The 24871-nt window shown below is 38.1% G+C and overlaps 1 protein-coding gene across 1 annotated transcript; it reads left to right on the top strand.

Moving 5' to 3' along the window:
• The first annotated feature begins 23078 nt into the window (after positions 1-23078).
• LOC148009738 (vignain-like) lies at positions 23079-23504 on the top strand. The gene has a single exon (XM_087672824.1). The coding sequence runs from the start codon at positions 23079-23081 to the stop codon at positions 23502-23504; it is 426 nt and encodes a 141-aa protein (XP_087528950.1).
• The last annotated feature ends 1367 nt before the right edge of the window (positions 23505-24871 follow it).

Genomic DNA, 24871 nt, shown 5'->3' with positions numbered 1-24871 from the left:
TAACACTTATGAATGATTGAAAATTTAGCCAAATGAAGGCCCACAATGCCATGTTTTCAATGAATGCACTACCTAACCCCTGCTCTAGGAAGTAGAATGGTTGAAATTCCTCCTGTAGCAAACCTGTAATAACTTGTATGGTCCTTGTGGTAGATTAATGGAGTCCCAAACAATGTTATCTATTTGAGAGATTTATGTCTTTAAGAACTCTACTCATGGTACCTATGGTGAGGGATATAATGGCATGACAGGATTTGAATCATTGAGAGGTAGGCAAAGTTTACCCTAGGTTGGTGGGTTGCATCCGTTCGGGATCTTTAATAGTGGGGGAGGGTCACCTCTCTATCATCCCACTATCTCCCCTAGCATCCATCTTTTTCTTCAGTAGGAATATCAATATGGCAATAGTATTCTAATTAATCAATCAAGGATGAAATACATGACTGAAATTTTCTTTCAACTTTCTATGATATGCATGATTGATCAATGAAAGATTGGAATGAAGAAATGAGTGTTGGCTGAGGGTCTTACCAATGCAATTCAGTGACTCACTGATTGCTAGTACTTATCCTTTACAATATTTCAATCTTGGGCAAAGAAAATCAGACAATCAAATTAGGGTTATGTATCATGACATTGTAAATGATACCCATGATGAAATAAGATTAAAAATGAATGCTGAAATTCAATGTAATTGGCTTTGATGAACGAGAAGAGCACTAATCTTAGATGTGTTCATCAATTCAGAGAATCAATTGACCAATAATCTCTTATCAACAAGTGAAAAAGATTAAACCAAGTGGATATTGAGAGATTTCAGAGATTAAGCAAGTGAAATAACTTGATCAAGCTTGAAGAAGATGATTGATGCAAGCTTTTGTCCAATTATTAGAAGAATCTTCCATAATCCATCATGAATCCATCATGAAGCTCCAAGAATCCATAAAATCACCCCAGGCATGCTCAGATAAGATTGAATCCATGAAGAATCAATGCCCCGGTCTTACTTGAACACTTGAATGTTAAAGATTCAAGCTTCTTGAAGAAAGTCCCTAAAATAATCCTTCAATATGAGCTTCAAGAGGCTCAGTATGCTAAAATCCTTGAAGTGACTTCAATCTTGAAGTCTATCCTGCTCCAAAATGATAGTAAAGAAGCCTTGAAGATTGGAAAGAGCAGCTTTCAGGTCTATGGCTATGGCTATCTACTATGTATTAGGGTTTTCAGCAAGAAGAAACTGAAGTTCAGAGGTCAAGAAGTGTGTATCCTCGCTAAGAATGATATAGCAACTTTGTCCAAGCAATAGACAAGCAATAGGAGAGAGATTATTGATTGAATCAACTAGACAAGAAGAGTAGAGAATTCAACGGAAAACATGATGCAAATTTTGAGCTTGCTCCTAATGATCTCCTGTGTGCCATAGCTCAAGCTTGGTAGTTAAAATGGTCAGCAAGAGATGAAGATTCATTACACCATGCTTTCAGAAGGAGATAGGATAAATACTAAGCAAAAGAAGAAAATCTTTGCTATTCACCATGAAAGCTTCATCCAAAATCTTAAAAGAAAGAGGAAAGAGAAATCATTTCTTGAAAAGTAACTGATGAAAAGTAACTAAAGTTCTAACCAAGAATAACTCTATTCACCTTGTCTTTAACCATTTTACCTCCAAAATAGCTTGTTATTGATGCATGACCTACCAATTTGTCCAAGATTCCTTTAACTTTGTCTTCAAGTAATCCAATTAATTCTGACTAGCTATCCTTGGTCTCTCCTTGGTTTCCTTGGTCATTGCACTTGTCCATTTTCTCAACTGACACCCTGCCCTTGAGTAACCAAGAAGTAACAAGACCGTGGAAGAAAATCCAAGAAAGGATTGTACCAAGTGGATCAAAGACCAATGCTTTGATACCACTTGTTAGGGAGAGGATTGAGAGATGAGAGAAAGAATAACATAAGAGAGAGAAAAGAGGAGAGAGAAAGACTAAAGGAGAGGACTGAGAGGTGAGAGAAAGAAGAGCAAAAGAGAGAGAAAAGAGGAGAGAGAAATACTAAAAAGATAGAAAAGAAGAGAGAGAAGCCATGAAAGTTGAGTACAAGCAGGTGAGATGAGAGTATAATTGTATTATGATCAAAGATGGCAAAAAGTACATGTCTCACAACTTTTATACCTATGTTAGTGTGATAAGGTATTATTTATAACTCTCTCTCACTAACATATATATTCCTAGCTCTTTACAATGAAAGCCTAGGAACCTTCTATCCTTCACCCCACCGATAGATGGTTTTTTGGGGACACAATTTCCATCCTTAAACTTTTGAAGATCTAATTCAATAACAACATTACCTCCATGAAAACCAATTGTTGATAAAACTTGCTCAATATTTGTTATAGCAACTTGTCTAGCTACTAAGGGTTTTAGCTTCCAATCAAACCCTATATAAAGATGAATGAGCTTTTCAATTATTCTATAGAGTGCATAAAGTGTAAATATATGAGCATTTGCCAAAGGAATATCTAAAATTGGCTTGAATTGTGGGCCTTTGATATGCCTAGAGGGGGCTCTATTCTAGTTGCTTGAGCTTAGCTATATAGTTGGGGACATGCAATATAGATAGATTCATCTAGAGTTTGCTTCTTTAGACACGTTGTACATGTATTTGAGTGTCTTTAAGTCTTTAAGTCACTAGTTATGTGCCATTCGATCTTGTAGTTTTAAAATCTCTCGACAAATAGCTCTTCTTCTTAGTTGTTGGCTCTTAATTACATCAGGTATTGAAGTTTGATGAAAAACTAAATACAATATATTAAAATCCTTTGTGCCTACTTCAAAAGTTTCTAATAACCATCAGATATTGTATCTAGATTGAATACTAAATGAGATTGAATCATTGCAATGACTTGATGGAAGTGCTCTATTTATCAAAGTAATGGAGACTCTTTCTCATTTTGTACACTTTAAAATCTCACTTGCATGAAGTTTAATCACAAATCAGGATGCTCCTTATGCCTTTTCTAAAGATAAATCATAGAATCTAATAATCAATGTTCTAGGGTAGGCATATTAAGGAAAATGTTTTAAATTCATGATAAATAACCTCTTTCTTCTTGCGCTTGAAGCTGGCTTTGGTATGGAAAAGCTCACCTAAAACTTCCATAACCTTGCCATTGACTCTTTGTCTGGTAGTCTTCACCACGAATGGCCTTGGAAGTAAAAAATTTCATATCTAATCTTGTTTTATATTTGATTGCATTAATCAAAAAATTTATATATATGCACATTGACTAATACCAATACTATCCAAAGTTTTTTGCACTAGCTTAGAATCCAAAGAATGATGCCTAATAAAAGAATCCAAGCACTATCTCTCTCTTTACTTTGTTGAGCTTCTTCTTCTCAAGAATGTCCTTTGGGATTGTTGAGGGAAAGAGATGATAATGAAATTGAGATACCTTTGAAGCATCTCTCTCACTTATATTTGGTTGAAGAAGAGACCTAAACAAGATCAATATCATAACTCAAATACTATTAGAAACAAAGTTAATTTCAATATTTCTTAAGTAAAAAGACAAACCTTGCTGCTTAGATTCTTTTATTGCAATCACCTCCTTCTTGTTTGAGATGCTTCATATTCTTGAGAGATCTTTCTTGATTTTGAATGCCTACAATAGTTTATTTTCTTTGGTATGCTTTGATGTGTTTCTTCAATGAATGATTCTTTTATTGATAAGCTTGTAGTTTTTGCAACAACTCACCTCTATATTTTGTTAACAAATGATTCTTCAATTTAAGAACATCCTTCTTTACAATATGATTAAGTGTATAGCCCAAGAATCTATTATAACCATCACCAATAGACCATATTAGTGAAGAGCTATTATAAAGAGGAGTACTATTTTTGATAGGATCTTTAGGATATAACATTCTATCCAATCAAAGATTAAGATTTCTTTTTCCCTTGAAATCGAAATACATGTTTCATGGACTTTGAAACAATATTTTGTTTTGTTCTTTTCTTGATTAGTTTATATTCACATTCTAGCTCAACAATAAAGATAATAGAGAGCTCTTTTACCAATGTTATAAGGATCATTGGATGATTGATCCATAGCTAAAGATGTGATTTGTGACTTTGAATAAGAATATTGTGTGAAATCAAAAAAGTCAAAGGATGGGTAAGTAACCAACAAGGAGAATAAGAAAGAAAAGAGAGAAGAATGAGGATGGAGGGAGATAATGAAATGTCAAAAAAATTCAAATTGAATATTCACTTTCACTTCTATCAAGATAAGGTAGGATCTTAATTAAATAATTTAATCTTCATCTTTACAATGACTTACATTTCTAGGTTTGATGCAAGCTATGAGAATATTATGATAATGTTTTTTTAGTAATTTTTACAATTTATCAAAATATAAACTTAAAAAAATCTAAAATATTTTTTATTTTCTAAAATATTTTCTCTCTCTAGGATCTCTTACATGGCATTTTTGAGACTTCACATATCCCCTAATGAACCTCATTTGGTAGACTAACTCTCACCTTGTCACTCTCCTCTCCCATCCAAACCATTAAGTCCACAAAAAAGCAAGCAAACAAAACAAAGATCTCCAAGGTTGCAGTTGACACATCCCTTACTCCCTTTTGTTGTGGTTGGCATGATCCAACGCTTGAGATATACTCACAATCCTTAGGGAGCCTCCTCCACTCCAAGAGCTTGGCTCACTTTAAGCTCCAATCTCCATAACCAAGAAGAAGAAGAATGAAAAGTTGAAGAAGAAGATGGAGATGGAGAACTCAAGAATGCCTTACTTTTATTCCTCAAACTCTCAACCTCAATCCATTCCCCCTCCCTCCTGTTAAATGATGTGGATCTAGGACATGACACAAGCTATGGTGGATCAAAGATGTAAACCAAGTTCATAATGACATGGACAAGTAGAGACAAACTATTACACAAGTGAATTAGGTTCCAAGATAGATTAGCTTGGACTCATAAACACAATCTTGTGTAGAATTGACAATGACAAGACACTTAACTGAAAGTACAAAGCATCATGATATTGTATTCATTTCATGGTCAAGTACAATGCTTTATAGACTTTGAGTTGTTCCACTCTCCTCACTGTGCATATGGGATTCAGGACAGCTTCTCTTGGAGCATACATCATTTGTCTATTTCTCAACACCCCCCCTCAAATGATGAGTCCCTACACTTGCTGGCTTTTGCCCCCCCTACATGATAACATGGCCCGGAAGACTAGCTCATAGGCAGCCTGGTCAAGTTAAAGCTTGAGACTTTACATCTTTGGCAAGGGTTTTTACAAATCAAATCCACTAAGGGAAATATAGAGATCCACTAAGGGAACACATTCCTTAAAACAATCTGTCAGAGTTGTTGGTGGTAGCAGAAGTATCTTTTTCTTCTTCTTCATTCATGAGTTGACTTTGGTGGTGGTCATTCTGCATCTGCTGTGCTCTTTTCTTGTGGAAGCATTCACTGACAATATGGCCACTTTTACCACAATAATGACATGTCATCCGACTTCTGTTGTCGGTGTTGAATCCTCAACCTCTTCCTTTGGGTCCAGTAGCTCCTCTAGTGTATAAGAGGTTTTCCCTTGAGCTAGTATCTTTTACATCTTTGCTTTTAAATTTGCTTTCTTCATCAAGAAGTGAGTGCTCAATATCTTTGAGTGAGAGACTCGGAACATTACTTAGAGTGGACATAAGGTTCTCATATGGATCCTTGTTTACACTTGCAAGCAGTACGGCTATTGCTTCATCTTCATCAATATTCTTTTTAAGAGTTGCAAGCTGAGTTTTTAAACTCTTAAACTTATTAATGTGTATGGTCATAGAAGCATTGTCTTTGATATCCCGTTTATAAAACTGCATGAGAAGTTTTACCTTTGAATTCTTTGCTTGGGTACCAAACATTCTATCAAGTTCCTCCCAGGCGGTTTCTAGCATTTCTAATGTCAGATATATGATGTAGCACATCATCACTTAGTCTCCAGGAAATGATGCCTAGTGCCTCATTATTCATCTTCTTCCATTCTTTGGATTTGAACTGGTCTTCTTCAACGAACCCATCTTCATCATCTTCCTTCTTCTTATCTGCATAATCTTCAAATAGGTCCCACAAGTCCTTTCGCATTAGGTGATACATGGTCTTTTCCTTCCAGGCATGGAAGCCTTCTCCATTGAACTTTTCTATTTGCTCAAGCTCTGCCATGTTGAGCAGCTCCAATTTACTGAAAAAAGACTAGCAAGGGGAATTTGTGAAGTGTCATAAGGAGGTCAGTGTCAACTAACACTAGTTGAGTATCAATAAATACTATTCTTGAGCTTATTATTGAATGTCGGTGCTTGATCTTCTTCTTGCTTGTTGATTTGAAGTGTTAATCTTGATGAAACTGAGTTCAGACTCAGATAAGAGTGGCAGTGTGTCCCCTAAGTTGAAGGGAATAAGAATTTGAAGAAAAAGTGAGCTTGGACCTTGATGGCTATGGCTTCTTGGATTAGGGTTTCTGTAGCAGCCTGGTTTTTTACTCTGTGTGGATTGCACACTTGATCATTCTTAAAACTTTTTACATGGCAATGAAGCTTATCTCATGGGCTACAAAAGCCCTATGGTGGCTGTGAGAATTGCATTGCGTATTGTGAGTGCAGCTGTACGAAACGTCATGCTGTTGCAGATTGCGCCGTTTCTGCAGATCACACAATGTTGCCTTCTGTAGATGGTAATGTTGACGTCCGATGTGATAGGATGAAGCATCTTGAGCAAGGGAAGATACTTCCAGAAGGAATCACTTGAAGATATGTCCCGTAAAGAGAGATCCAAGTGCTCCAAGGTGGGTAGGTGCAGTCTGGCTATGGCTGCCACAAGGTCCAACTGAGATTTGAAGTTGAAACTGGAGATATGAGCTGAATGTGAGCTGGTCAGAGATCACCAGAGGTGAAGGGAGACTAGAGATTTAGAGTATGAGCTGTGCCATGCCCAACTGGGCTCTGATACCATGTTAAATGATGTGGATCTAGGACATGACACAAGCTATGGTGGATCAAAGATGTAAACCAAGTTCATAATGACATGGACAAGTAGAGACAAACTATTACACAAGTGAATTAGGTTCCAAGATAGATTAGCTTGGACTCATAAACACAATCTTGTGTACAATTGACAATGACAAGACACTTAACTGAAAGTACAAAGCATCATGATATTGTATTCATTTCATAGTCAAGTACAATGCTTTATAGACTTTGAGTTGTTCCACTCTCCTCGCATATGGGATTTGTTGAGAAACACGGATCTAGAGTTAGTTAGCTATGGTGGATGCAAATCATAGAATCGATACATGATAGAGACAAGAGATTGTAACTCAAGTGAATTAGGTTCCAAGATAGATTAGCTTGGACTCATAAAGACAATCTTGAGTAACTCAAACTGATAGTACCATTACATTAAAATGAGTGTCAAGTACATGCTTATATAGCCTTTTTGGATAGTACCACTCTTCCTCTCTGTGCTTATGGGATTTTGGACATCTCTTCTGGAGCATACAACTTTTGTCATCTCTCTTATACAAAGCCTCTTCTAGGCATACATCATTTGATTTCTCAACACCCCCCCTCAAATGATGAGTCTCTACCCTTGCTGGCTTTTGCCCCCCCTGCATGTAAACATGGACCAGGAGACTAGCTCTTTGGCAGCCTAGTCAAGTTAAGGCTTGAAACTTTACATCTTGGTAGGGTTTTTTACAATATCCACTATGGGAACAAATTCCTTAAAACAGTTTGTCATAGTTGTTGATGGTAGCAGAAGTATCTTTTTCTTCTTCTTCATTCATAAATTGATTTTGGTGGTAGTTATTCTGCATCTGCTGTGCTCTTTTCTTGTGGAAGCATTCACTGGCAATATGGCCAGTTTTACCACAATAATGACATGTCATCCGATTCCTGTTGTCGGTGTTGAATCCTCGACCTCTTCCTTTGGGTCCAGTAGCTCCTCTAGTGTATAAGAGGATTTCCCTTGGGCTAGTTTCTTTTACATCTTTGCTTTTAAACTTGCTTTCTTCATCAAGCAGTGAGTGCTCAATATCTTTGAGTGAGAGACTCGGAACATTACTTAGAGTGGATACAAGGTTCTCATATGGATCCTTGTTTACACTTGCAAGTAGTACATCTATTGCTTCATCTTCTTCAATATTCTTTTTAAGAGATGCAAGTTGAGTTTTTAAACTCTTAAACTTATTAATGTGTATGGTCATAGAAGTGTTGTCTTTGATATCTAGTTTATAAAACTGCATGAGAAGTTTTACCTTTGAATTCTTTGCTTGAGTACCAAACATTCTATCAAGTTCCTCCCAGGCGGTTCTAGCATTTCTAATGCCAGATATATGATGCAACACATCATCGCTTAGTCCCCAGGCAATGATGCCTAGTGCCTTATTATTCATCTTCCTCCATTCTTTGGATTTGAACTGGTCTTCTTCAACGAACCCGTCTTCATCATCTTCCTTCTTGTTATCTGCATCATCTTCAAACAAGTCCCATAAGTCTTTCCGCATAAGATGGTACATGGTCTTCTCCTTCCAGGCATGGAAGCCTTCACCATTAAATTTTGCTATATGTTCCACTTCAGTCATCTTTAGTAGGAGGTCTTACCACGAGAACTCTTGGGCAGTGTCTATCCTTTTACAAGAAGATTGAGATTTACAAGATAATTGTCCAAGCAAATAATTTCATCCAGGAAGGTCTACCAATTGGCAATCTTGCTCAATGGCAGTGTCTAATCCCTTACAAGAATAGAAATTCTAATCACAAGTAACCTCTTAGGATTTTTTATAACTAATTGTCAAGCGTATTAACAATCCGTTCTTTTAGTTCAAGCTGAGTTCAGACACATATAGTGTAAAGGTAATTTGATAATGCAGTGTGAGATGAGTAGGCTGATTTGAATGGAGTTGTTTTGAAGAAGGATGTGTGAATGGTCTTTATATTGATTTGGGGTTGAAATGAGGGGAGAGTTTTAACCTTAGTTTAGAAAAGAAAGGATCTGACAGCTTTGACCTTAGTAAATAGGGCTTTATATTGATTCCACGGCAGCTTCTGGCGCCGTTTTCTGACTTTTCCTCTCGATCTGATGGCGCGTCGTGGATGCCCCTCGATTCTGTCTCCTCCTCTCGATCTGATGGCGCGTCGTGGATGGAAAGCTTTCTTCTTCCACCCAAGGCAACAGCAATCGCCGCCAAGCTTCAGAGCTTCAAGCTCTATCTTTCTTCTCTGTCTCCTTAATCCTAAGAAAGCCCAATGTTCTGACTAGCTCGTGTGCATTTTTCAAGATCTGAGCTTGGACATAGACAGTGAATAAACTGCACTGTTATACCGGCGAATCTTTGACACAGAGCCCCATAATGGCATGACTCGTGGTGTGTCATTGTACACGATCTGTGCTGTAACCTTTCTTCATTCTTGCATACATCAAATGCACTTCTATGGTGTTTGCAACAGCTCACGGCCCCAATAGACAGGAATACACTTCAAAGATGGTCTAAAAACTTCTTCCTTAGAAAAGCGATGCCTCTTTGTAATAAACTTCGATCTCTTCTCCACGATTTCTTGAACTGTAGCACTTCCAAAAAAAACTTGGCAAAGCCTCAATACTCGAACCTCCTAATCTTGAAATGAGGAACAAAAAAAACATTGGATGACTTTGAGAGATGGAAATAATGAGAGAATGGAAGAAAGGAAGATTGAGAAAGTGCCCACACACTAGCCAACTAGCTCGGCCATGGCTCTGATACCATGTTGAGAAACACGGATCTAGAGTTAGTTAGCTATGGTGGATGCAAATCATAGAATCGATACATGATAGAGACAAGAGATTGTAACTCAAGTGAATTAGGTTCCAAGATAGATTAGCTTGGACTCATAAAGACAATCTTGAGTAACTCAAACTGATAGTACCATTACATTAAAATGAGTGTCAAGTACATGCTTATATAGCCTTTTTGGATAGTACCACTCTTCCTCTCTGTGCTTATGGGATTTTGGACATCTCTTCTGGAGCATACAACTTTTGTCATCTCTCTTATACAAAGCCTCTTCTAGGCATACATCATTTGATTTCTCAACAGGATTTAGGACAACTCCTCTTGGAGCATACATCATTTTTCTATTGCTCAACACCTCCCTCCCTCCCTCCCTCTCTCTTTGTGGAAGCAAGCAAGAAGCAACCATGAGCAAAAGACTAAGAAGCTTTGGCACACATACAATAATGAAACATTGTTATCTTTTCTAGCTTGTATACATGGATATATTTTGGGATATTGTGTCACTTTTTAGTTGGTCATTTGAATAGTTTTTTGGCTCTCAGGCTCCTACTCTCAGGACCACAATGTGCTTTTTAGAATTTCTATAGGACCTTTTTTGGTATTTTGAAAATTCATTTGCTATTTTTTGATGTTAGATTTCTTCCTTGCACTTCTTCTTTATTTCTCTTTTGTTGCTTCTCTTTCCTTTAGTCTTTAGCAATCACCAAGGGTTAGCATTACCCCCTAGACGAGTGCCAATCCCTACTTCTTCACTATTCTTTTATTGCTAGTCATTTTCTTTTAGTCTTTAATTGTGTTGCTCTACCAAGGGTTAACATTGCATAAGAAAATATTCAAGGTAATTTGGTCTCATTGATTCAAGATGGATGACTAGAGATAGATTCAGAACTTGGCAAAGCCTCATGATCTATTGAGCTGATGTCATTGTTGGCATGTACCTACAAAGGCTCACAAACTTCAAGTAGTACCCTTCTAAGCTCAAGTTTAATTGATGAAGGCTGTAAAATTTGCTCATTGTGATGGATTCAAAGGATGGGGGTAGGTATCATCCTTTCACCACTTCCTTGATTTTCTCCCACATTTAAGAAGCTTCAATGACTCTATTATATCAGCATCATTTTTTCCACCAAAGCTTAACTTTGCCAATGAGACAAAGCTGTGTAGTCATGGACTAATTTGCAATTGTGGTTTGAATCACATTGAAATAAACATCCATAACTTCAATCTAGGCTTCCACATCTTTCTCCATGTTGGATCTTTCTTTGCAAAAATTCCATGATGGTGTTTGCTTCAAAATGATTTCTTGGAGCTTCTTTTGGATGCTATCCATTCTCAAGCCTTGGCAATTTCAAGAATATCAAATCTTTCTCTCTTACACAACAAAATAGTAGCAAAATAATATGATATTTATTATGTCAAAAAAGAGGGATATTGAAGTACAATATGATTTCAAATCATGGACTTTGTGTAGTGGGATAAGTAAAAAAAAGTCTAAAATTTCTCCATTATTTCTAAAGCTATATGAGTTGTAGAAAATGAGAGAATCCCCTAAGGGATATATCTATTTCAAGTGTGTCTTCCATGCACTGCCTTATGGTTAAGTGGCTTGATTGTACACCCACAAATACAAGGTCACCATCTCCATGTTAATCATTATAATACCATTAGTTGTCTATCCTTCAAATAAGAATAAATTAACTAGCTTCAAACCTTTCATCCATTGAATTCTCCTAAGATCCACTCAAAGGTTTCCATTATGGTATGAATTAATTATGAATTTATGAGATATTCTCCATGGCATTCCTCGATACCATCCCTACAGAACTTGGGTACAGTATGAGTTTGAGAGATTTTCAAGAATCATCAAAATTTCACGAAAGTCAATATTTGAGAGCTGACAACAAATAGTCTTGTACACTATTGTGAATACCATAAATAGATTACAAGCATGATTGACATCCTGTAAGGTGATAGTACACCCATTATAAGAAGGTAAATATATTTTATTCATCATGAACATGCATAAGAGTTCAATAATGTATTTCATTGAGTCCTTTTATTACAAAAATAAGATGATTATCCTTATTTCTTGAGAATTGATAACTTGGGAGGTCAAGGTACTCAGAGAGTTTATAGTCATTAAACTTGGTTTGCAAAATGGGAGAAATCCTATTAGCTAAGATAACAATGGCATGCTAATCTTAATACTCATTAGAAATTTCCCATTTACATACTCTACTTTGTCTTTTCAAACATCATTATACTTATAAGGTTTGATCAACTTAAGTTCTTCAAGCCATTTCAATAAGTTAAGGTGAGTTTCCAAGCCTTTGAGAAGACTCACATCCAGTACAGACCCATCTATCTCCATGATGCACTCAACTATAGCTTCTCTAGAGACTAAGACACATCAAAATATGCATATTTTCTAGGATAGTCATAACATCCTCTTGAAATCATAACACAAGTCAATAAGGAGTCATGCATATCAATTTTGAAAATCAACCATATGTGATGCACTTTATACTTACCTATCAAAATAACCCATTTGTTAAACATAGCTACATATTGCAAAATCTTGCAAAACTATTAAGGTTCTCTTTATTAATATAATATGATATACACTGTTTATTGAGTCATTCTCAAGTTACAATGTATCACTTTATAAATTTTCTCTTTGTAGATTCAATCAAGATCTACATCATAAAATATTCATGATTTTTTGCAAGCATGACAAAAAACATATCGTTCGGGAACCTTTGGGTAACCCTTGTATCATCAACTTCCAAACATGGGCTTCTTTAGCACTGTAGACACTCTTTACCTTGGTATATCTTCAATACTTGTTGCTGATAAATCCACAATGTTTCAGGAATTGGTTCATTACCAATGTGAAGTAAATTTTCCTCACATGAAGTGTACAAGAAGTACATAACAATAGTTATCAAAAAAATAAGTTGATTTTCTTTTTTTAACAATGCGTGCCATGACATTTATTGAACCTTATTATAATGTTAATATTTTCATTGAATGGATTCTCCATAGCTCATATAAAAGTAGGAAGTTTTGGCCTATATTAATTCCCATGTGTAACTGTTATGTGGCAAAAAATTCCCCATAAATACAAAACATCTAGAGGAATGAATATTTTCTACATAATCTCAAATATGACTTCACAGTATGAGTAGTTTTAGCTTAGGGACACCTAATAAATCAAGGTTAAGATCTCTCAATCAAAAAATCTCCTCATTTATAATGTTTAATTTACTGTGCACACTACAAAATTAGTGCATGCCAATCTAATGAGTTCAATAACAAGTTCGGTTATCTTAATTATCTACTTTTGTTCATAAATTCTCTATAATTAAACCACTGCTCTAATACTATATGTAAGGTGCCTTCTCTAAAACCTAGAGGAGTCCTCTAGCAATTGACCAAAACTTGAGTTTGTGCATAACACTGCCTAATCTCCCCTCCAGCTTAGTTGGACATGGGAGTTCCAATTTTACTTCTTAAGGGAAGTTGGAATGATGACCTCTAACAATTGCCTAATGTCCACCTAAGAAGAGTCACTTTGCAACAAATCAAAGGTTAGAAAATTCCAACACCGCATTTGGTTCAAAGAGAGTGGATTTGTCTTTTAAACTTGCACGGATATAAGTACTAGCACTCTGGCCTCTTAAAATGGTGTTAAGCTAGTTTTATCCTATCAAATTAGAAGGCCATGTTCTAGTAGCTCTATCTAGTTGTCTAATTAAGCAAGGTATTCTACCACATTATTTGAATATATAAAAATAGCTTCCTTTTGTTAATCTATTACATAAGATTCATTATCATAGACTTTAAGCGTCTAATAAACACTTGAGAAAGCAACAATCCACAATTCATAAATCTTATACTAAACCATCACTCTTGTAAGAATGACAAAAAACTATCCCACCTAGGATGGGTTCTTCCAATTCCATAAGAATGGGACATATGTGATTGTACTCCTTCCATAGCCACAAGATTGCTCTTTCCACAATCACAATGAATTTATGAACACAAAGCTGTTCTAAGCTTTCTAGAGCCTCTAGAGTTCTCCTACACTATGGGATCACTTACTACTTAATCCTTTGTCTTATCAAATACTCAATGTTAAACAAAACAAAACACCTAGCTCCCTCACGAGTGTAGAATCCTCACCTTAAAAGGTAAGCTTTTTAGGGACCCCACAATGATGCATTGGTGTGGAGATCCCAATGGTTAGTACAACATTAACCTCTTTTCACTTGGCTATCACATGTCACAAATCGTATGGTGGGGGGACATGCTTGAGTTGCTGTGCCAAACACATACCATACACACAAGAGGAAGCTCACTTAAGAACATAAGAAGAGAGTTGGAGACTAAAATGTTTTCTTGTTGTTTTTTTTTTCTTCTTCCTCACACAGTACAATGTACACTAAGTATAGATATGATACAACATAAAGGAAAGTGGTCTACTAAGTCAAACAGTACATAACTAACTATAATAATCAACTGGCACTATAACTATACTAGAGCTATAGGTAGGTGCAACAAACTCCATATAATAATCTATAAGTAGTGACCATGTGTGGATCATAATGACCATTGATGTGTTGAGTGTAGACATGTAGACTCATTTAGCTAGGTGGTCCATCATTAATATCCATAGGTGTTAAGCTTGCCATCTCAACACTCCCCCTCGAGCTCCACTATATCTTTGCAAGTCCAAGTAAGCTTTGAAACTTTCAAAGCTTCTCTGCACCCAATGCCTTAGTGAAAATGTTAGCTATTTGATCTGGTGTGATGACATATACCAAGTCAATATCTCTTGCAAGTGCCTTCTCTCTCACAAAGTGGTAATGCATCTCAATGTGTTTTATCCTAGCATGGAACACTCACTTCCTAGCTAGTTGTATGCTGCTCATGTTATCATAGTGAATGACAATTGGTTCATCTCCCTACACATCCAAATCACCCAATAACTTTTGCAACCATTCCAGCTCACATGCTGCCATAGCAACACCTCTATACTTAGCCTTTGTACTCAATAAAGCAATTGTAGGTTTCTTTTTGCTGCTCTATGTAATTTTTGTGCTACCAAGGGAAAACATAAATTTGTTGGTAGATCTTTTGTAAGACATGCTACTAGTCCAATTTGCATGTGTGTATCCAAACACCTGTATATCCTTACTTGCCTTATAAAAAAGTCCATAATGCAAAGTGGACTTCATGTACCTCAATATACATCTGACTACATCTAAGTGAGGCTTTCTAGGCATCTTCATAAATTGACTAACAAGGCCAATAGGATAACTCAAGTATGGCCTTGTGATAGTCATGTAAATCAGACTCCCTACTATCCTCTTGAACATAGTAGGGTCTTCTCTCTCATCCCCAATATTAGCACTCAACTTAATATTTTGCTCCAATGATACTGAAAAGAGGCTTAGATGTTGTCATACCATACTTGGATAACATATCCAAGCTATACTACCTTTGGGATAGCCATATACCACCATCACATATGATCATCTCAATACCAAGAAAGTGCCTCAACTCACCCAATCTCTTCATGTCAAACTTCTTCTTCAAAAAGTTGTTAACTTCAGCAATCTCATTGTCATTATCACTTGTAATAATCAAGCCATTCACATAGATGACTATGATAACCAAGCTTGCATCTCCCTTTTTCACATAAAGTGAGAAATCAACATCAGAAATATAAAATCCAATGTTGACAATATACTCTCCCATCTTGTTAGACCATGCTCTAAATGTTTGCTTTAGCCCATAGAGCACTTTCTTTAACCTGCACACATATATGGGATACTCTAAATCCTCATAACCTCATGGCTACTCCATATGCACCTCTTCTTGCAATTCACCATGTAAGAAGGCATTCTTGAGATCCATTTGCTGCAAATTCCAACCTTTGGCTACTACCAAGGCAATCACACATCTAACAGTTGCCATCCTAACAATTGGACTGAATGTCTCTTCATAATCTATCCCATATGTTTGAGCATAGCCTCTTGCAACTAGCCTAGCCTTATACCTGCTAACCAAACCATCTACATTGTTTGTAAACCCACTTACACCCAATAGATTTCTTGCCCTTAGGCATTGATACCGAGTCCTAAGGCTTATTGGCTTCTAATGCAGCCATGTCCTCATCTATTGTTGCATCCCAATGAGCACGACCAATAACATCCTCAAAGCAAGTGGGTTCAACATCCTCAACAACCTTTACTATATAAGCGTAATTGTGAGCTACATAACCTTCAAAAATAAATCTTTTAATAGGGTATTTGACCATGTTAGATCTGCATACCACTAGGTCCGTTAATAGAGCCTTTATATTACCATGTGCTCTCTGTACACTTGGTGTCTTGATAGAAGTAATACGAAGTTCATCATCCAAACTCTTTGAACCATTAGAATCTCCATCAAATCCCACATGATAGTGGATGCATCATTACCATTTGACACTTTCTTCTTCCCTTTGTCTTTACTTGCAACACCTATAGATCCACTCAAAGATGTGGGACTACTCCTTAGTCTCCTAGACTAAGGGCTAACTATAGACATATGCTAGATGATGTTGTTGGTCTATTAAGGCTCTATGATTCTTGCTTTTCTTTCTGTACATAACTATCATGATCATGATCATGATCCAATACATCACCACTAGATGCATACTAACTACTCATGTCATTTAAAAAAAATAGTCCTTCTCACTCTCTGAACTCACATGTGACACTGTTATAACAATGATACCCTTTGTGCTCTAAAGAGTATCCAATATAAATATATTTTTCAGTCTTTGGATCAAGCTTCTTTTGTAGCTCATCTAATACATGAACATATACAATACAACCAAACACTTTCAAGTGTGACACATCCGACTTCTTGGCTGTAAAGCATTCCTCAAGGGTCATCCCATCATGAACTCTAGTCGTGGGAGTTTTGTTTATAATATAGATAGCAATATGAAAAGCTTCAGGCATATTCTTTTTAGCCATGAATGCCTATGTAACTTCTGTAATATGTCTATTTTTTCTTTCTGCAATCCTTCTTTGTTGTGGAGTACACCTACAAAGTAAATTGTCTCTTTATCCCATGAGACCTCAGGAAGGCACTAAACTCATTAAAGAGGCACTCTCCCCCTCTATCTGATCTCAAGCACTTAACTTTCAAGCATGTTTCTGTTTCAACCGATTGCAGCCTTGAAATTTTTGAAGTGCTCAAAGACATTACTCTTTTCCTTTATGAAATATACCCATGACTTCCTTGAACAATCATTAAAAAATGTAACAAAATATTTGTGATGACACCAAAAGAAGCACAAGAAAATCTATACATACACCATATTTTCATTTTTTGTAAAAAAGATAACAAGCACATTGTTACAATATCACTCAAATAATATCCCACATAAGGGGGAGGGGGACCACATCTATTAAAGTCAGTGGTATGCTTTCAAACAAGTGTTACATGCATGCATTTGTAAAGGGTAGGAATACTCAAAATTAAATGCCAAATGAGTTATAATATCAAATGTATCAAATTTTCAAAGAAATAATAAAATACGAAGGGGTGTACTTTTTGGGGAAACATGGGGTGGAGTGCATGAGTGGTTACGTGCCTCTTTCCCTTCCCTCTCTCTTCTCCAATCACATATTCTCCCTTGTGGTGGTGCAAAAAAATTTGTCCTCTCTCACTCTTTCCTCTATGCAAAAGTTTCTCTTTCCCTTTCCCCCTCCTTTCTCTCTTTCTTGTGAGTGATGGAAATGGTAATATCTAATGAGAATGATGAAGACAATGTTTCTATTTATCAATAAGAGAGAGAGATTTCAGGTTCTGTTGTGGTTTTGAGATTAATGGCACATCCATGTGCATAGATTTTGCATGCTTCTACCTTGGTTTCGTGTTCATTTTCTACCGTGGGAGGGCTGCCTTCATTTTGGTGCGCAGCAAGGGAATGAAGCTGATCTCAAGTCTTGATTGAGGCTATTCATGGTACATGCTCCTAAAGCGAGAAGGTTAGAAGGATGCATTTTTAAGAGGTTGCAATCTGGTAAAAAAGAAAATGATGGTGGAGAAAGAAGACATCATGGGAAGATTTGTTTTCTTCTCCTCCTTGGGTATATGTTTCATTTCATCTCAATCTGCAACATGTCCCTATTCCTCTTCCTTATCCTCACAAAAACAATCCAAGGAGGAATTGCAAGTACAGAGGATATGTGTTGCAAAAAGTGGTTAGAGAAAAAGAGAAGAAGAACCACAAGATCTGTGGTGGTGAGGTCTTTGTTTAGTATTGAGAATTCACGGTGGAGCAGTATCCATTTTTGGCGATCCAAAAAAAGAGGACAACAAGATCCCGTATCTGTGCTAGCACTTCTGGTTTCACAGAATTTTAGAGGAAAAAGGCCAGGTTTCTCCTTGTGGAGGAGAGGCCCTAGAGCATAATGGAAGAGAGAATAGGAAGAGAAACACAAAACTTAAGGATGGCTTCCATGAACGTATATACAATGAACATAGCAGTGGTATTTCCAATCTACCACATGTTGCCCCTCCTCGTGGAAAGTCTGGCATCCCTCTCGTACTACTAACACGAGTGCCCTACTACAGTATAGATAGGTTCTTAGTCTCCTCCTAAATCTAGGAAGTTAACAAGATCTAAGCAAAGAAATAAGAGGAAGAAGGAAGAAGAAGAAGAAGATGATGCAAACAACAAAGAAGACCTGCCTATATAATATATGAAAGTTAGACCCACCCCCATCCTAAATGCAAATGACATCCAGAATCCTTAGTTGCACTGAGAAGAAGAAAGGATGAAGTGCATCGTGTTTCTATGCAAGCTTTGAGAACAGGTGTTCACTCGCATGACATAGCCAGAGGTTCAATGTTGGATGCTTGACAAATGACTGCAATCCAACACCATGCACCCTCATTGTGAGGCATGTCTAGATCTCCGTCAAATGGCAGTGTGTGTCCACAAGCAATTTGTTGACATTGACAAAGAAGATGTCGAGAAGAAGACGAAGAGAAAGAAAGAGATGCTACGAAGGAGGGCTACTTCATCATCAACTTGCCCTTCTCCCAAAAGTCATAAGGCCTCTCCTTTTGTTAAACGAGTGCACATGCATCACACAAAAGCATCGTCTTTATCGCCTCAATCCAATAGTTGAAGAAGAAGTAGAAGAAGAATTGTTTCCCTAGCAATCACGCCCTACTCTTCCATTTTCCCAACCTTGCAAGTCACTACCCACCCCAGAAAGAAATTCTACCTCTTCGTCATTAGAAATATCCTCCTGTCACACATGGATACTAAGTTTGATTGTGTCATCTCCTATCCCAAATGCAATGAAGCTAGCATCAATAGCAGGAGAAGAAATGAGAGGAAAACCAGAATTTGACAAAGTAGAATAAAATAGATTGGTTATAGTGGTGCAACGGATAGCAGGAGTGCAAGCACCCAAGGAGTCAGCGAGAGGACATAGTCATTGAGACGAGTTCAGCCACCATGCTCAAGAGCATCAGGCTATGGAACCTCCTACAAGGAACAAATAAGAACAAGGATGATTTTCCCTGGCAGCTTTCTCTTCTCCACCGGCACCCCACTTTTGGGCCTCCCTATCCAACACACACAAACATATCTCATCGTATCTTCTTTTCCCTCAACCCTAATGAAGCACCAAATTTAATTTACTAAAACACCTTTAAAAAAAAAACAAATGCATGGTCCTATTCTATATTTCCTCGCAAATGAATATTTAAGCTCAAGCCCATTCAGACCCCTTAAAAGTACCTCCATGTCCTCTCATAGTCCCTTCATCCCCCTCCCTCAGCCTTAGCAATACCACACTATTTCTCTCCACCATGGCACCATCTTCATCCTCCTCTATGGCGGCCTTTTCCTTTCTCCTATGATACCCCCTCAGACCCATCATCTTATTGTGAAGGGTCTCATAGCTTAAATAAACCTAATGTCATCTAACAATAACCTTTAACCACACAAAAGTTAAAGCCTCACTCAAGTTACACAACCTAAGATAAATAACCTCTTGAAAGATGCGAAAAAAAAAACCATAAAGAGCAACCCTAAGGTTTAACAACTCTTAACATCTATCATTAGCATTTCTTTAAAAAAATATTTTTTTTTTGCAAAGGTAAATCTCCAATGGGGTTTTCTTCCTAGCTATCAATGATAATACACCCCTACATCCGAAGATACATAAAGATGTGGCTACAATCAAATGGTGTTCCCTCAAGTGCCTATGGAGCTACATGATGGGGTTTTATTTCTTTCTACATTGGGTGAAGAAGTTGTTTTTGTGATAATTGTGAAAGATAGAACCCTATCTTTTGAAGACTATACAAGTTTTCAGTGTGGGAGTGCAGTTGAGGCAAGAGTTCCCTTACTCTGGTGGTCATGGATTTTGAGTCCTATACCCTACCATGGCTAGGCCTTGTGATCGAAGTTGTTTTGCTAACAGTTTCATGAGTTTGTTGCGTTAGACAGTGGTTCTTCTTCAACAAGGTTTGTGAGGATGCTTCATGTTTCAGTGTGGGAGGAAATGATGACACCAAAATAAGCACAAAAATAGTGCACAACAAAATCTATACATACACCATATTTTCATTTTTTGTAAAAAAGATAACAAGCACAATGACACCAAAAGAAGCATAAAAACAAGGCACAAAAATGTCCATGCATATATCATAATTTCATCTTTTGTAAAGGGAATAATATTCATTGTTGCAAAAAGCACTAAAACACACCTTACACATGGGGGGGCCACATCCACATCCACATCCATCATTAATAAATGGTATACACAAAAGTGTACGTGCATGCATTACAAAAGGTTAGAAAGAATTGAAATGTAAAAGCTAAAGTCTTACAAATAAAAATGCATTTAAAAAAAATCTAAGAAATAATAAAAATATAAAGGGTTGTGTGTCTTTTGGGGAAAAGGTGGGGAGGAGTGCATGGTTGATTATGTGCCTCTTTCTCTCCTTTATTACAAGATACACACGTTTTCCTTTTGGGTGGTGCCAAAATTTCTCTCTCCTCTATGCAAAAGTTATCTTCTCTTTCTTTTTTCCCTTTCCCCTTTTCTCTAGTACAATGGAAGCTATGGACGATGAAGATTTATGGTTTCTTTTAAGTTTTGAGATCAATGGCAGACCCATACACATAGATTTTGTGCGCTTTCTTCTTGGTTTTGTAGTTATTTCTTTTCGTGGGAGGGTTGCTTTCAATTTGCTATCATGAAGAGATATGTTCTGTGTAGGCCCTCAAACATCTGTATGTATAACATCAAGCATGTTCTTGGTCACATCTCTATCATGCAAAAAAAATTGTCTTTCCTACTTACCAAATTGACATGCTTCATACACTTTATGAAATTTTGCAACTCTAAAAGTAAGCAACCCTGTAACCAATATCCTTTGGATTAGATGAATTTCAACCTTTGTACATTTGTATGTCTAATACGTTTATGCCATATTTCAATGTCTACAACCACTCCTTTTCCTTTAGTATACATAGTAGTATTCATAGCATGAATCATAATGTTGCTTGTCCCACAGTACCTCTGAGCACAAAATTGAGCGTATCTCCCAAACCGTAGGGCAAAATGGGGAGATTTTTAGTTCAGATCAAAGGGAACAATGCCCTCTTCAAATTGAGCTATGGGGTCCATGCTCACTCACACAAGAAGGCTTTGCTGTAATTGACTTTTGCGGGCTGACTGTGTGGAACTGGCTGTCTGCAACACCCTACAAGAACTCCTTCAATGAGCATACATTATCCCAATGCTGAGGTGCTTATTCTGAGACATCCTAGTTCTCAATTGTGGTTCTCAATGCTGCATAGAGCCATAAATCATTTGCATCAATAGTTCTCTTGCTGAGACCATTTCTTGGCTGCATACCCTTCCCATCACTGCATACATCCACCATACATTCCCAAGTGATACATCTCATTACCAATACATCTACAAGGTTGTGGAATGTAAATGATCGGGGCTCGGGCTATTCATTCAAGTGTACCTGCATTTGCAAGAAATTTTTGGGCTCCGGATCACCGGGAGGTGGGCAAAGTTCCCCTTGGGCTGGGTTGTGCACCCCTTCAGGGTCTTAATCGGGAGGGGGCTTCAGGGTTCCCTCTTTTACTCCTGACTCGCCTAGTCTATGTATACATGGTAGGGATTTTTAATTCAAGAAATCAGCATGCTATGCAATTTCAATTGAAGAGTTGGGCTTTTCATGAGATGCATGACCAATAAGGAAATGGGATAGGGGAAGGGGTTACCTATGCAATCAGTGACTCACTGATTGCATGACTTACCCTTCTTACAAATTTCTCTCTTATTGGTCAAGAATCAAGACAAGAGTACGGTTAAGGATTAGAGTACAATCTTGATCAATGGGGAAAGAAATTTAAAGAGCATTCAGGCATGCATGCATTTCAAGAGTGTGGAATGGGGTTGGGAATTAAATTGGCACTCTCAAGCTTCAAGAAGGCATGCAATTCTTCCATCTCTCTCATCAAGTCGTTGAGCTCAAAAATTGGATGTAAAAGAGAGAGCAAGAACCGATTGACATACCTTATTCAAGCTCGGGGAAGAGTTAATGGCTGCCCTCTCCAAGAAATTTGTGGTTGCCCTTCTTCTTGCAGCCCGTGGTCGTATGGAGCCTTCAATGTTCCGCGATGAAATGATGAAGAGTTACTGATGAAGGCCAAATTTTACCAGCAATAGCAACAACCATCCACAAGGGCTAGATACGGAGAGAGTGACCCAAATCCACACCATAGTATCAAGAGTGGAGCATATGACATAGAACAATTAGTAGACAAGCTCCAGCTTGGGGCAAAGTTCTATGTTGTAGGCCAATCTATTGGAGGCAATGCTGCATGAGGATGTATCAAATACATTCCACACACGCTATCTGGAGTGGGAATGATAGTCCTAGTCACAAATTGCTGGTGGTCCAGTGTGAGTCCTTAAGAGTTCAAGCAGGCAATGTCCATTGCTGCTGCAAGGGCCTAGAACACAGAAGCCACTGGGGCATTGGAATGTTTCACCACTGGGCATCCCGCAGTCCATCAGGATGGACAAAATGATGATTATGGCAGAGAAGGAACAGCTAGTAGGCAGAGTATAGGTTCAGGGTAAGGCATAAGGGCGTGCTCAAAAAGCACTCCTTTGTACCTGGGATGGCAGGGCGAAATAGCTCTAACAAAAAAGAGTATCTGAAAATCATCAAATCCTTTCTGTCTTGTCAGATGAAAATGGAGCCTAGAGCTGTGGACCTGGAGCCGAGCTGGGATGTCAACCCCAATGATGAAGATGCCCTCATGTGTGCTGTGTCACAACACCCTGTCAGTGTTGCGATCAATGCTGAGACCTCTGACTTTCAGCTGTATGTAGATCGTATATTTAGTTCATGCTCTGATGACCCCAATGACATTGATCATGTGGTCCTTGCTGTGGGTTATGGCACTGACAAGAATGGCAGGGACTACTGGATCATTAAGAACTCCTGGAGTGAGGAGTGGGGTTTGGTTCGATTTCATTCGAAGCCAGGAGGAACATGCTTGTGCTCAAGGCCATTGAGATTGAAGCTTGACTGTCATCAATAGGCACGCAAGATATTGTTATATCGGCATCACTATCCTTATGCTTCTGCACAAAGTCCATGTAATCCATCCGATACAGATGATCACAAGAAAGAATGAGAACATGTTCAATGTCTGCATTTTATTTGCATCCTCAAAGAGCCATGTGAACTGCCGCAGAGCATCAGGAGTACCCTGAAACCAATGAAACTGGAAGGGAGTTCTTCAGTGTCCAGAAAAGAACCTGCATCTCAGCAAGTCTGGGGAGGGGCACACAATGCACGATGTAGATGAAAAGAAGCAGGTTGATGTCAAGGCTGTATAGCTTCCAAAAGCAGTCACAACACCCCCTAGTGAATTGAATGTTTCATGGGCCCTGGCGCCTAAATGGCAAGAAGAGTTTGAGTTGAGCAGTAATGGGGAGAAAACCCCAGAGTCTGCACCGTGTACCACCAAGCTGGATTCTGAAAGTGTCTCCAATATGGATAAGAGCTTTTTGATGTGGAGAAATTTTTGAAGCGCCGCCTGCAGACTTTGGTTTTCAAGTCAAGAATGGCAAAGTCAATCCACCATGCTTGTGTTCAGTCTTACAATCGAATCTGGAAATATTGCAATTGCTCTTGCTTCTGGGTGCTATTCTTGAGCATGTGAAAAATTTGGAGGAGTCAGGTCACCTTCATCTTGGATATGCTATAGCTCTGATCCCTGGGCTCAGAGATATAACAGAGGTATAACAAATCATCTAGCTGAAGAGGTATAACAGATCGTCTAGTTGAAGAACGTGGTGATGGGTGCAGATCATCTAGCTGAAGAACGTGCTCAGAGGTATAACAGATCGTCTAGTTGAAGAACATGGTGATGGGTGCAGACCACCATCACAACCACAGCCATCACTCACTATGTCAAGCATATGCTATGCTGCATCCTCGCTGACATCCACACTTGTGGGTCATTCAGCCTGCCCATTGCCACTTACTCCTGACCCTTCGCCTTGTTCTTCACCCCCACTTTCCCTAATTCACAGCCCAATACCATAGCACTTTGGTCTTCTGTGCCTCCTCATTGATGCCACCTTGATCGCTTGCGGTCGGTGCCCACCATAACCATCCCATCTTATGAAGAGGTGTCGTGCATTGCTATGTCACCTCTTGCAATGACAGATTTTTCATCACCAAGGACCATGGCAGAGCTTTTATCAGCATTCAGTGTCTGCAGATGAAATCCTTAAACAACTCTAGGGAGGCAGCAGCTTTCAATCAGTTGGGAGCTCAGGGGCCCTTGTGGGCAACAGGGCTTGCTGCACAATAGCAACAGATTCGCAGTGCACCTGTGACACCCGTCTAGATATGCATCCCAACAGGTGATGGGAGCACAACAGATTGCTGCAGAAC

Source organism: Lygodium microphyllum, chromosome 30 (genome assembly GCF_053477565.2).
Source record: "Lygodium microphyllum isolate KBCC chromosome 30, Lygodium_microphyllum_v1.1.10, whole genome shotgun sequence".
Classification (NCBI taxonomy): Eukaryota; Viridiplantae; Streptophyta; class Polypodiopsida; order Schizaeales; family Lygodiaceae; genus Lygodium; species Lygodium microphyllum.
This window is presented reverse-complemented; position numbering and strand designations above follow the sequence as displayed.